This window comes from Bos javanicus, chromosome 4 (assembly GCF_032452875.1).
Source record: "Bos javanicus breed banteng chromosome 4, ARS-OSU_banteng_1.0, whole genome shotgun sequence".
In the NCBI taxonomy this organism is placed as follows: Eukaryota; Metazoa; Chordata; class Mammalia; order Artiodactyla; family Bovidae; genus Bos; species Bos javanicus.
The window spans coordinates 69,228,086-69,240,202 of NC_083871.1; the positions used below are offsets into that span (position 1 = coordinate 69,228,086).

A 12,117-nucleotide genomic window follows, 5' to 3' on the forward strand; every position below is an offset into this window, starting at 1 on the left:
GCAAAAGTAATAAATCTTTTCTCTTATTGTTGGCTTTGATTCACTATGATAAAAACAATATTTGGAAAATATTAAGCTTTCAATGTTTAATTTTCCCAAAACTGCATATTACTATTATTGATCTGTATGTGTATAAATGAAATATTTACATATGTATATACACACACACATATATGTCTGAATTCAAAGCAGGAATTCATTATTTTTACTTATGTGCTATAATATTAATAATCTGTAAGTTTGTGGTACTCTACACTGTACTAATGAATTGTTTATTTTCATAACATTAGGATTTTATCAGTTTATCTTACAGAGATTCTCAGTGGTTTGAAAGTCCTAAAAATGATTGCTTTGGCTATTGTCTTTTCTCCATGGTTTACAGACATGGTTTAAAATGACAGGATTGTTCTCTAACAGAGTATAGAGAGCAACCACGATTTATTGAGCTTTGCAAGGTGAAAGAGAAAATTGGCATCAGCAAGCATAAATTCCCAAGTAGTAAATTCCCACAAAGTACTATAGCATCAAAGTGGTTCAGCCACATTTATATTCTGTTCACTCTGAAGTGAAAATTTTCTAGAGCATTAATGTCAACATTTACAAATTGAGTCACTTGTTCCTATGAAGTGATCATTTCTGATTAATTTCATTCTCATAAGGCAGTGTTTTTTTCTGAAACACTGACGTTTCCCTTTTTTAAGTAGAATAAAACCTTATAGTTTTAAACTCTTATTGACCCTATATGATCTTTTACAATGAATGTTTATGGATGTCAGTGAAAGTTTAAATGCTATTAAAAAAAGTAAAGTGTAAAAAGCATTGGTATACAACATATTTTGAGATTCTTTTTTACTGGACCTTTCTGCCTTCTAATTGGGTTCTATTTAGGACTCAGAGCATAGTTTTAGGTACTAAAAATGCCTTATGTGCCTTAGAGAGATTTTGTTCCCATGTACCACATAAGAATAAGGTTGGTAATATGAGTTTTGTTGTTTTGTTTTCATTTTTCTTCTACCAGAAATTGTGTTTTTGTTTGGTTTTCTTTTTTTTCCCCAATATGGGTGGTGTAACAAGTTATTTGCATTACCACCAGGGCCCAGGGCCCTCTACCAACAGCCATATTGTCTCCTTCCACCAAAAGAAGCTTAAAACAGTTAAACTTCTGGAAGACTGTTCAAGATGAAGACTTTCCCACTAGCATAATTTTAGCTTCTTGGCTACTGCCCTGAGATGGTGTTGCCTTTTTGTTTAAGTGATGACTGAAACCTATACCCTAATAGATAAACATATGGCCAAAGGTTTATAATAAAAGTTTGACCAAATTTGATGGCTGATTAAGTGACTACCCATATGACCTAGTGAGACTCAGGGTGGTGAGTCTGGGTGCCTGTTGATGACCACATCCCAGCTCTGCCACCAACTTAAACTTTTCTCATCTATAAAATGACAAAAATAATAGTATCTCTCCACAGTAATAATAGGATCTATTGTGAAAAGTGAAAGTGTTAGTCACTGAGTCGTGTCCAACTCTAAGTAACCCATGGACTGTAGCCCTCCAGGCTCTTCTGTCCATGGGGTCTTCCAGGCTAGAAAACTGGAGGTAGCCATTCCCTTCCCCAGGAGACTTCCCAATCCAGGGATTGAACCCATGTCTCCCACACTGCAAGCAGGTTCTTTACCATATGAGCTACCAGGGAAGCCCCGTAATCTGTTGTGAGGAGTAAATAAATTCACCCATGTCAATCTTTTAAAACAGTTCCTGACATGTAGTAGGTGCTTAATACATGGCAGTTATTGACGTGATGGTGGTGGTTAGTATTTGAATTGTACTTAACGTACAATTAACGTTTTTTTCTTCATAATGCTTCTCACTGGCTAGCCTTATATATTTATTTGTTTGTTCGTTTATTGCCTGTCTTCCCAACTAGAATGCAGGCTCTGTGAGCTTTGTCTGCTCATCCATGGCACATAGTAGGCACTCAGTGAAGATTTGTCAGGTGAATGAAGAGGAAAGAGGGAGGGAGGTGGGCAAGGCTCTTCCCCTTGCCTTAGGTAAATGTTACTATCTGGATGTCCTAACTGGCCCAGTCTTGGAGGGCAGGCACAGCCTCTTGTTAGCTGGCAAGTCGGCATAAACTTTGGTGAATAAGGGAATGATTGATTTAAATTGACCTAGTCTTGGATGTTTCATTTCCAGATTTGTTCCTGTGATACACACATCTCAGTTTAGGGACATCATTTGCTGTGTCCTTATATAAACCACACAGTATAGATACTTACAGAGACTATAAAGTGAGCAAACTTTGTTGGCCTTTAAAAGCCTTGGTTACAGTGAAGGCAAACACTTGGCTTCTCTTGAATTTTTCTTACAGTTTATGCATCATTTTTACTTCTCTCAAAAGTTCATTTAAAATTCTTGTGTTTTAAAGGTGAGTAGATTTGACACAGTGACGTTTATTTGAGTTGCATTATATATGCGGTCAGAGCAATGAATTCATTCTCTGTTTATATCAGAGAACATTCCAGCAATTGTAAAGCCACATGCATGCACGCGCATACTCTCGAACCACATCCAGTGGCAAGTTATTATGGGGACTGACAGACTGTCATCCTTTTGACGGCTTGAGCTGTATATCTCCTGAACAGCAATGGGGCTCTTATGCAGAAAGTATCATATGTTCCCAGCCAATTTACAGGGAAACAGCAATAACATTTTATCATGGTTGAGAGCCCAGTAGCTGCTTCCTATTAAACTTGCCCTTTCAGATACCTGTCTTGGATTAATTTGTTGATTTCAAATGGAAACTCAGTCTTCTCCAGTGAAGCATGACGTTCTAGGATAGACTCCCTGAATGACAATTACTGTGTATTCTAGCTGGTTGCAGACCATTACAAGCCTTGGGCACAGTGGAAGACAGAGGACTTCAGTAACTGATTTTAATATCATGTCTAATTTTAGCTGTCAGTTATATATATGCCAGTGAAAGAATCCTCAGAAAGATGAAATGCAAAACACTTCTAACTTGCTCTTTTTAATGATACACTTTGCTGTTGGGGGTGGGGGGGATGCCTTGGGGAGGAGCGGAGAGGGAGCAGCCATCTCCTAAAGGGTATCAGCATGGTGGGGGAGCATCAGATTTGAAAAGTGAGCACATAACAACTGTCACCTTGTTTTTTGGTGTGCCCCTCAGGGTGCTTCTAAATAGTAACATGTTCACCAAAGAGTTCCATAAATCAGTGCCAGTATTTTTCCTTGAACATTCAAGCAAAATGGAATATAGGGTTTTACGACAGATAATAAGCTGTGCTCCCATTTGGTGAGTATTATAGACAGAGTATGAATTTCTTTAGCAATAAAGAGCATTGTGAGGCACTGTTGAGTCCAGGCTGGTAAGCAGGGAGTATCTCTGCTGCTCAGAATGTGATGAGCCATTTTAAAGGAAAATTTAAATTAGGAAGCCTGAATTACATTTCAAATGGAAGGAAAAAGCAGTGCTTTGGGGAGGGGGTCTTTAAAAATATCCCCTGCTCCTAGAACACAATATTTGTGCTCAGAAAATATATTTGCAGTTAAGCAAATTAACTAATTGTTCATTTGGGACTTTATTTTTCATAGTTATTCCCTAAGTGCATTGTGTTTGGGTCATCTGCTACCATAGAACCCTGATAGCCTGATTTTATTTAAAAGAGAAAGAAAGCATCAGTAGCAAATTGTACATGTAACAAACTTGGATCTTTATAAAAGAATGAATGAAATTGTCAGGTTACTTTCCAGCAGAGTACAGTTGAACAGCTGACTTCAATGGAATCTTTATCTGTTAAAATCTTTTAGTAAAAACTGCTCATTATAACATGGCCCACTATGTGAATTCGTGTAGATGGCATGCCATATCGTATTTCTTGAATCACAGTTGCTCCTTGAAAGTCTGATTACATAACAGTTGTATGATTACATAACAGTCCTTACCCATCCCGGGTATTAGCCCTTGACCCCACTTGAGCATTTGGAAAAAGGTTTTCCTGGTTGTTATATTCCGCCCTGGCAATAAACAGATATCTTTCAACACACAGGTAATAAGCAGCATACCAAAACACACAATTCATTTAACATTTATATGTCTCTTTTTAATCTTTTTTTATTCTGGAACGGATTCATTTTAAGGAAAAGCAGAAAGTTTTATTTGAAACTTGATTAAAAGATACTTAGCAAAACTGTGCTTCCCAGACTGCACTAAGATACTTGAAATCAAGGTAGTACAGCATTTTAATTCTTTTTTTTTTTCTGGGTCCACATTTGAACAGCCGTTTATGCCATCAGCTCAGTGATAGAACAAATGATGTTTCCGCTTGGGCAGGCTTTGTTTTATCAGGATCAGTAACCTTATCAGCAGTTGACCCAGAACTATAATGCATGCCTCTGAATAGATAGCATATGTCACAGCTCTGTGCAGACTTGCTTCATAAGCAAGATGGGCTAATGAAGATTTAATAAATAAGGAAAAGTTTACAGCAAGAAATGTCCTCTTTTATAATAATAACTTCTCATAAGCTCATTTTACTGCTCATGACTCATCTCTTGCATTTATTCTCATAAAAGCTAAAAGAATAAACATACACATAAATGATACATAGACTCGCATGGTACGTAGCTTATCTGTCAGTATTTCTTTCTGAAATATATCATTTGCGAGTAAAGACTTTAGATGATCATCTTGGCTTAAGGTTCTTAGGTGATGCATAAATGCAATAATGTTTAAAAGACTAGAAAACCTATGTGTATGATAAGCCAGCAATACTTTTTATGCAATTATATATTGTTTCTTAAAAGCAGGGTAGCACAGGTTTTCTCTCAGTGTAGAATGTCCTGGCTCAGAAGTGTTTCTTCACTAGCTTTTAACACCCTATAATCTAAGATTGGATTCTTCACTCATCCATCTGCTTTGATTTTTCAAGACATCATAAATGGAGAGAAGATGGAGCACCCTCAGACGTAAATAAGTCACATGTGACTTGTACACTTTGACATTTAACACTTCTTTCCTTTGACCTTTGACAGGTTAGGGCTTGACCCAAAACTCTTGGCTAAAATCCTAAATATGAGCTCAGGACGATGTTGGTCAAGTGACACTTATAATCCTGTACCTGGGGTGATGGATGGAGTTCCCTCGGCTAATAACTATCAGGGCGGATTCGGAACAACACTCATGGCGAAGGTATGGGAAATGCAGTGACTTCCCAAGAGAGTGGGGAAATGTGTCATGGTCTGTTCTTCTCCTTCCATCTTTCCCTCCATCATTCTCCACCCACCCGCCTTGCCACTCCCTCCCTCCCTCCCCAGGGCTCACCACCCCACCCACCTCACCCGACCCCACTCCTCCCTGCTTGTAACAAAGCACACCCCTATCCTAGAAGGCAAGATGACTAAAATAGTGACTCACTCACAGGAAATTAGCTCAAACTTAGCTTCGATAAAAACCCTTATCTTGTTCATTTTTAATCCTGGTCTTTTGATAGAGAATAGATTAGGATGTTTCTCTTGTGCTTGGCTGTTTGTAATGTGAGTCGGTAAAATTTTGTTCTTCCTATGTTTTATAATCTTCTTGTTTCTAGTCATTTGCCAAGTCCTTAGAAATGGAAGCAGTAAGCATTTTCTGATGGCTAATAATCTAATGACATTAGATGTACATATCACAGAAGAGAGGATCTTTCTCATGATACTAGATTTCTAAATACATCTTCCTGCTTTAAGAATATGTGTTTATGTGTAAAGTCATTTGAAAAGCAAATTATCAGCCTTCTTTCATTTGTGATTTCAACATTAGGAAATACTTTTTAGACAGACTTTCAGATTTTTGTGTAGCGCATTGTCCCATTCTCACTGCCCACAACCCTGCCCTTTACTTTTCGACCAAAGTAATAGTACGAACACCTGGATGTGGTGCGCAGGTCACCCTCATTCGTTCCCCATGATGTTCGTGCATTCTGCTTTTCGACTGTGCCTTGACTTTGTCCACTTGCCCTCTCCACCACCTCCAGTGCCTTGGCTGAACCTCATTTGGATGCTGCCACCTCAGCCCTCAACCGGTCTCCTTGCCTTTCATTCTCATCGTCTCCAGTTCATTTTCCATGACATGGCAAAGAGTGGGCTTCCTAAAATGTAAAAACCTGATTATGTCGTCTCTCCTGTTAAGTCTCTTTTCGTGGTTTCCAGTTGCTTGTAGGTTAAAGTCCGTCTCTGCACGTTTTCTTAAAGGGCTTTGCTCTCCTTCCTGATTCATCTCTGCTTCCCACTCCCCTCCTTTGCTTTAGCCGCATGGGACTCATTTGGCCCCTTGTTTTCCCCTCCCTGGCAGCCCTGCGCCTGGTCTGCCCCAGGCCTACCTCAGTGCTTCCTCTCCCTCCAGCCTGACCCCTGGCACATTGTCAGCTCATTTGAAATATTGATTGGGTGAAGCCAGGTTTGAAACTATGTTTCTTATTTTGTGGATTTTGTAGTTTCATTTCTCCTCATGTTTCATTTAAGAAAACACTAATTTTTATGCCAGTCTGTACCTTGTATTTCGGCTTGCATATCTTCCACACAGGCTTTTATTGATGTAGTGTGCTGTGTTACTTTTATTGGAGAAAGTAGCTCCTTACGCGGATTGTTTTCACAAAGCTGCAGGGTCGTTTATCAGGACACAGAAGAGTGAAAGAACCGCATTCATGCCCGGTTTGCTTTCTCTATCTGTGTGAAGTAGGTTGTGGCCTGTTAGCTTGTTTGGTTTCCCAAGTACTACTAATGGCTCCAATTGAAGAAGCAGCTACCAAGTGGCCTGTGAGCAGTGCTGGCTTTATTGTGGGTCTCAACTGCAGCTGACCCTGTGTCACACCTCTCCTTCCACCGTTTGCTCCAGTATCCCTGCCCAGGAAGAATCTGTCCCTACTGAGGTGCTTCAAAATTATTTCCTTGATAGTAGAAGGTAGCATAAGACAATTCAGTAGTAAAACATATGAACATTGTTCTCTTTTGCCCTTGTTTTCTCTGTAAAATGCAGGTGTCATTTCCCTTACAAAGAACAAGACTTCTGAATTTTGCTTAAAATGAGAGAATTTACACAGAAATGCTTTCATCACCTCAGAGAGCTGGTAGTGAAACACACTATAGATGATGAGACTTGTGTCGAGAAATTGATAGAGGTTAAAAAAATCCCCATTCATGCTACTGATGAAAGCAATCGTACCTGCTTGGGCAGATGAGGCTATTTGTTGTTGTTCAGTCACTGAGTTGTGTCAGACTCTTTGTGACCCCATGGACTGCAGCATGCCAGGCTTTCCTGTCCTTCAATTTCCCTGATTTTGCTCAAATTCATATCCATTGAGTCACTGATGCTATCTAACCATCTCATCCTCTACTGCCTCCTTTTGCCTTCAGTCTTTCCCAGCATCAGTGTCTTTTCCAGTGAGTTGGCTCTATGCATCAGGTGGCCAGAATATTGGAACTTCAGCTTCAGCATCAGTCCTTCCAATGAATATTCAGGACTGATTTCCCTTAGGACTGACTAGTTTGACCCCTTGCAGTCCATGGTACTCTCAAGAGTCTTCTCCAACGCCACAATTTGAAAGTATCAATTCCTCAGCACTCAGCCTTATGGTCCAGCTCTCACATCTGTACATGACTACTGGAAAACCATGCCTTTGACTATATGGACCTTTGTCAGCAAAGTGATGTCTTTGCTTTTTAACATGCTGTCTAGGTTTGTCACATCTTTCCTTCCAAGGAGCAAGCATCTTTTAATATCATGGCTGCATTCACTGTCTGCAGTGATTTTGGAGCCCAAGAAAATAAAATCTGTCACTGTTTCCATCGTTTCCCCATCTGTTTGCCATGAAGTGATTGGACTGGATGCCATGATCCTAGTTTTTTGAATGTTGAGTTTTAAGCCAGCTTTTTCACTCTGCTCTTTCACTTTCAAGAGGCTCTTTAGTTCCTCTTCACTTCCTGCCATTAGAGTGGTATCATCTGCGTATCTGTCTGAGGTTATTGATATTTCTCCCAGCAATCTTGATTCCAGTTTGTGATTCATCCAGCCCTGCATTTCACACAAAGTACTCTGCATATAAGTTAAATGACTAGGGTGACAATATACAGCCTTGTTGTACTCCTTTCCCAGTTTTGAACCACTCAGTCGTTCCATGTTGCTTCTTGACCCGCATACAGATTTCTCAGGAGGCAGGTCAGGTGGTCTGGTATTCCCATCTCTTTAAGAATTTTCCACAGTTTGTGGTAATAACACAGTCAAAGGCTTTAGCATAGTCAGTGAAGCAGAAGTAGATGTTTTTCCCTTGCTTTCTCCGTGATTCACCACATTTTGGCAATTTGATCTCTGGTTCCTCTGCTTTTCTAAACCTAGCTTGTACATCTGGAAGTTCTCAGTCCACATACTACTGAAACCTAGCTTGAAGGATTTTGAGGATAATCTTTGTAGCATGTGAAATGACTGCAATTGTACAGTAGTTTGAACATTCTTTGGCATTGCCTTTCTTTGGGATTGAAATGAAAACTGACCTTTTCTAGTCCTATGGCCACTGTTGAGTTTTCCAAATTTGCTGACATATTGAGTGTAGCAGTTTAACAGCATCATCTTTTAGGATTTGAAATAGCTCAGCTAGAATTCCATCACTTCCACTAGCTTTGTTTGTAGTGATGCTTCCTAAGGCCTACTTGATTTCACATTCCAGGATGTCTGGCTTTAGGTAAGTGATCACACCATCGTGGTTATCTGGGTCATGAAGATCTTTTTTGTGTAATTGTATATATTCTTACCACCTCTTCTTAATCTCTTCTGCTTCTGTTAGGTCCATACCATTTCTGTCTTTTATCCTGCCCATCCTTGCATGAAATGTTCCCTAAATAGCTCCGGTTTTCTTGAAGAGATCTCTTGTCTTTCCCATTCAATTGTTGTCTTCTATTTGCACTGTTCATTTAAGAAGGCCTTCTTATCTCTCTTTGCTATTCTGTGGAACTCTTGATTCAATTGGATATGTGTGCATGCTAAGTTGCTTCAATCATGTCCAACTCTTTGTGACCCTCTGAACTATAGCCTTCCAGGCTCCTCTGTCCATGGGATTCTCTAGGCAAGAATACTAGAGTGGGTTGCCATGCCCTCCTCCAGGAGATCTTCTCAATCTAGGAATCGAACTTGTGTCTCTTTTATCTCATGCATTGACAGACAGGTTCTTTACCACTGTCATCACCTGGGAAGCTCTCAGTTGGGTATATCTTTCCCTTTCTCCCTTGCCTTTCACTTCTCTTCTTTCCTCAGCTATTTGTAAAGCCTGTTTAGACAACCAGTTTGCCTTCTTGCATTTCTTTTTCTTTGGGATGGTTTTGGTTACCACCTCCTATAGAGTGTTATGAACTTCTGTCCACAGTTTTAAGACCCTCTACCAGATCTAATCCCTTGAATCTATTCATTACCTTCACTGTATACAATCATAAGGGATTTGATTTAGGTCATACCCAAATGGCCTAGTGGTTTTCCCTACTTTCTTCAATTTAAGCCTGAATTTTTCGATAAGAAGCTCATGATCTAAGCCACAATCAGCTCCTGATCTTGTTTTTGCTGATTGTATAGAGCTTCTCCATCTTTGGCTGTAAAGAATATAATCAATCTTATTTTTATTGACTCTCTGGTGATGTCCATGTGTAGAGTTGTCTCTTGTGTTGCTGGAAAAGGGTGTTTGCTGTGACCAGTGTCTTTCCTTGATAAAACTCTGTTAGCCTTTGCCCTGCTTCATTTTGTAGTCCAAGGCCAAACTTGCCTGTTACTCCAGGTATCTCTTGACTTCCTACTTTTGCATTCCAGTCCCCTGTGATGAAAAGGACATCTTTTTTTGGTGTGAGTTCTAGAAGGTCTTGTAGGTCTTCATAGAACTGGTCAACTTCAACTTCTTCAGCATTAGTGGTTGGGCCATAGACTTGGATTACTGTGGTGTTGAATGGTTTGCCTTGGAAGCAAACCGAGATCATTCTGTTGTTTTTGAGATTGCACCCAAGTACTGTATTTTGGACTCTTTTGTTAACCATGAGGCTACTCTATTTCTTCTAAGGGATTCTTGCCCACAGTAGTAGATATAATGAATTATATCATCTGAATTAAATTTGCCCATTCCCATCCATTTTAGTTCACTGATTCCTTAAATATTGATGTTTACTCTTGCCAACTCCTGCTTGATCTCGTCCAGTTTGATTGATTCAAGGACCTAACGTTCCAGGTTCCTATGCGATATTGTTCTTTACAGCATCAGACTTTACTTTCACCACCAGGCACATCCACAACTGAGCGTTGTTTCCACTTTGGCCCAGCGGCTTCATTCTTTCTGGAGCTATTAGTAATTGCTCTCCACTCTTCCCCAGTAGCATATTGACCTGGGGGACTCCTCCTTCTGTGTCATATCTTTTTTGCCTTTTCATACTGTTCATGGAGTTCTCTCAGCAAGAACACTGGAGCGGTTTGCCATTCCCTCCTCTAGTGGACCACATTTTGTCAGAGCTCTTCACTATGACATGTCCATCTTGAGTGGCCCTGCATGGCATGGCTCATAGCTTCATTGAGTTATGCAAGCCCCTTCACCATGACAAGGTCTTAACTTACTAGGAGATATTTTGCTTGACTGCTATTAGATCATATTATGTTGGGAGAGATAATGTTAGTGTGTTCTTAAAGTAGAGGCTTATATGTTTATTTTTTAACATCATAAAATTCTAATATAGGGTGTGTATATAATCAGAACATAATTAGAACATCCAAAAACTCCTCAACCTAAAAGTCTGTTTCTGATGGCCTCTAAGGAACAACTTACGGAATATCATGACCACTGTTGTTACTTACTTAATGTACCTGTCTCCTTGTAAAATGCAGTGACTTGGTCCTTCATTAATTTGTTGAAAACTTTTGCAATTGTTTTATTTTTTCCCCTGAACCACCCACTGAGCTCATGAATTCATAAATATTTTTATTTGATTAGTGAAGTGGGGCATTTGTTTGTTTTAGATTACATGTTACAGACTTCAAAGCATGCCTTCTTTTCTTACATTTCAGGACAGACAAACCACTTAGAGTTTTATAGACTAAATCACCTTTCTCTTTTTAGAATGTCTGTCCTCTGAGGTAGCAGCCAGCAAAGCTATTTTAGCTTCCTTTTTTTGGTTTTATTAGCTCTTATTTGGGATATTTACTTGCCCATTTGAAAACCTCTAATAGACTTTCCTTCTCAATAATGTTGTGTTCTCCTCAATATGTTATGTTTACTCTAAGTTTTTATATTCTAGTTATATTTCTAGGTTAAAAATTACAGGCAGTCTTTCTATGCCGATTTCCTGTCATTTTAAATAAATGCATCTTGCAGATATGCAGCAAAATGATGTTGACAAGAGGCTTATCTGCTTGTCCAGGTATAAGCAATAATGTAGCTTATTCACCCACATTTGTTAAATGTGTGAGTAGCTATGGACAAGTTTTAGGTTAAGTAGATTTTCCAAATCCATGAGTTTGCATGTGAAAATATATAAGTAAGCACAAAATCATGTTAACACCTATAGCATCATACATATCCAAGCAGCTAGAGATTTAACCCATTCTTTAAACTTTCCTTCTTTTTTCTTGAATCATTTCCTCCTTTGAGTGGATGGTATCCATAAATCTGCTCATTTATCAAGAATGTTCCTCAAAGAATACAAATGGTCCTGATCTTGCCTCCTTTTTCATTGCTTGTTGACTTTTCTGTTGATGAGGCAATGAGGATGGTAACAGTAAGAAGGCAATCTAGTTGGTTTTGCCACTTGTGCAGCTCTTATATAATCACAAATAAAATGAAATGTGGGGAATATTGTTTCAGTTATCCATGCCTTCATTGTCTTCCATTTACCCTACATATTTCAAGGTGGGACAAGATTCTGTTCTTAGTAGAAGATATCATTCACCACAGTTGAACTGTAAAAAATTTATAATGTTAGCTTTTGTCTATTTTTAAACAACCATAAGTTTTCTAAAACTCTCAGAATGAAGCATTAGCTCTCACAGATGTTAAAGGGTTGATGTGATGCTGACTGTCCATTGCACTTGAAAGAAAATC

The 12,117-nt window shown here is 39.1% G+C and overlaps 1 protein-coding gene across 2 annotated transcripts in view; it reads left to right on the plus strand.

Moving 5' to 3' along the window:
- The window catches only part of HIBADH (3-hydroxyisobutyrate dehydrogenase), a 250,374-nt gene that overhangs the window by 94,483 nt on the left and 143,774 nt on the right, over nucleotides 1-12,117 (plus strand). Inside the window, exon 7 of one of the 2 annotated variants that reach the window (XM_061414279.1) lies at nucleotides 5,057-5,213. The exons of the other annotated variant lie outside the window; for it this stretch is intronic. Coding sequence (XP_061270263.1) covers nucleotides 5,057-5,213 — 157 coding nt within the window. The remainder of the gene's footprint in view (nucleotides 1-5,056; nucleotides 5,214-12,117) is intronic. 2 annotated transcript variants of the gene reach the window in all.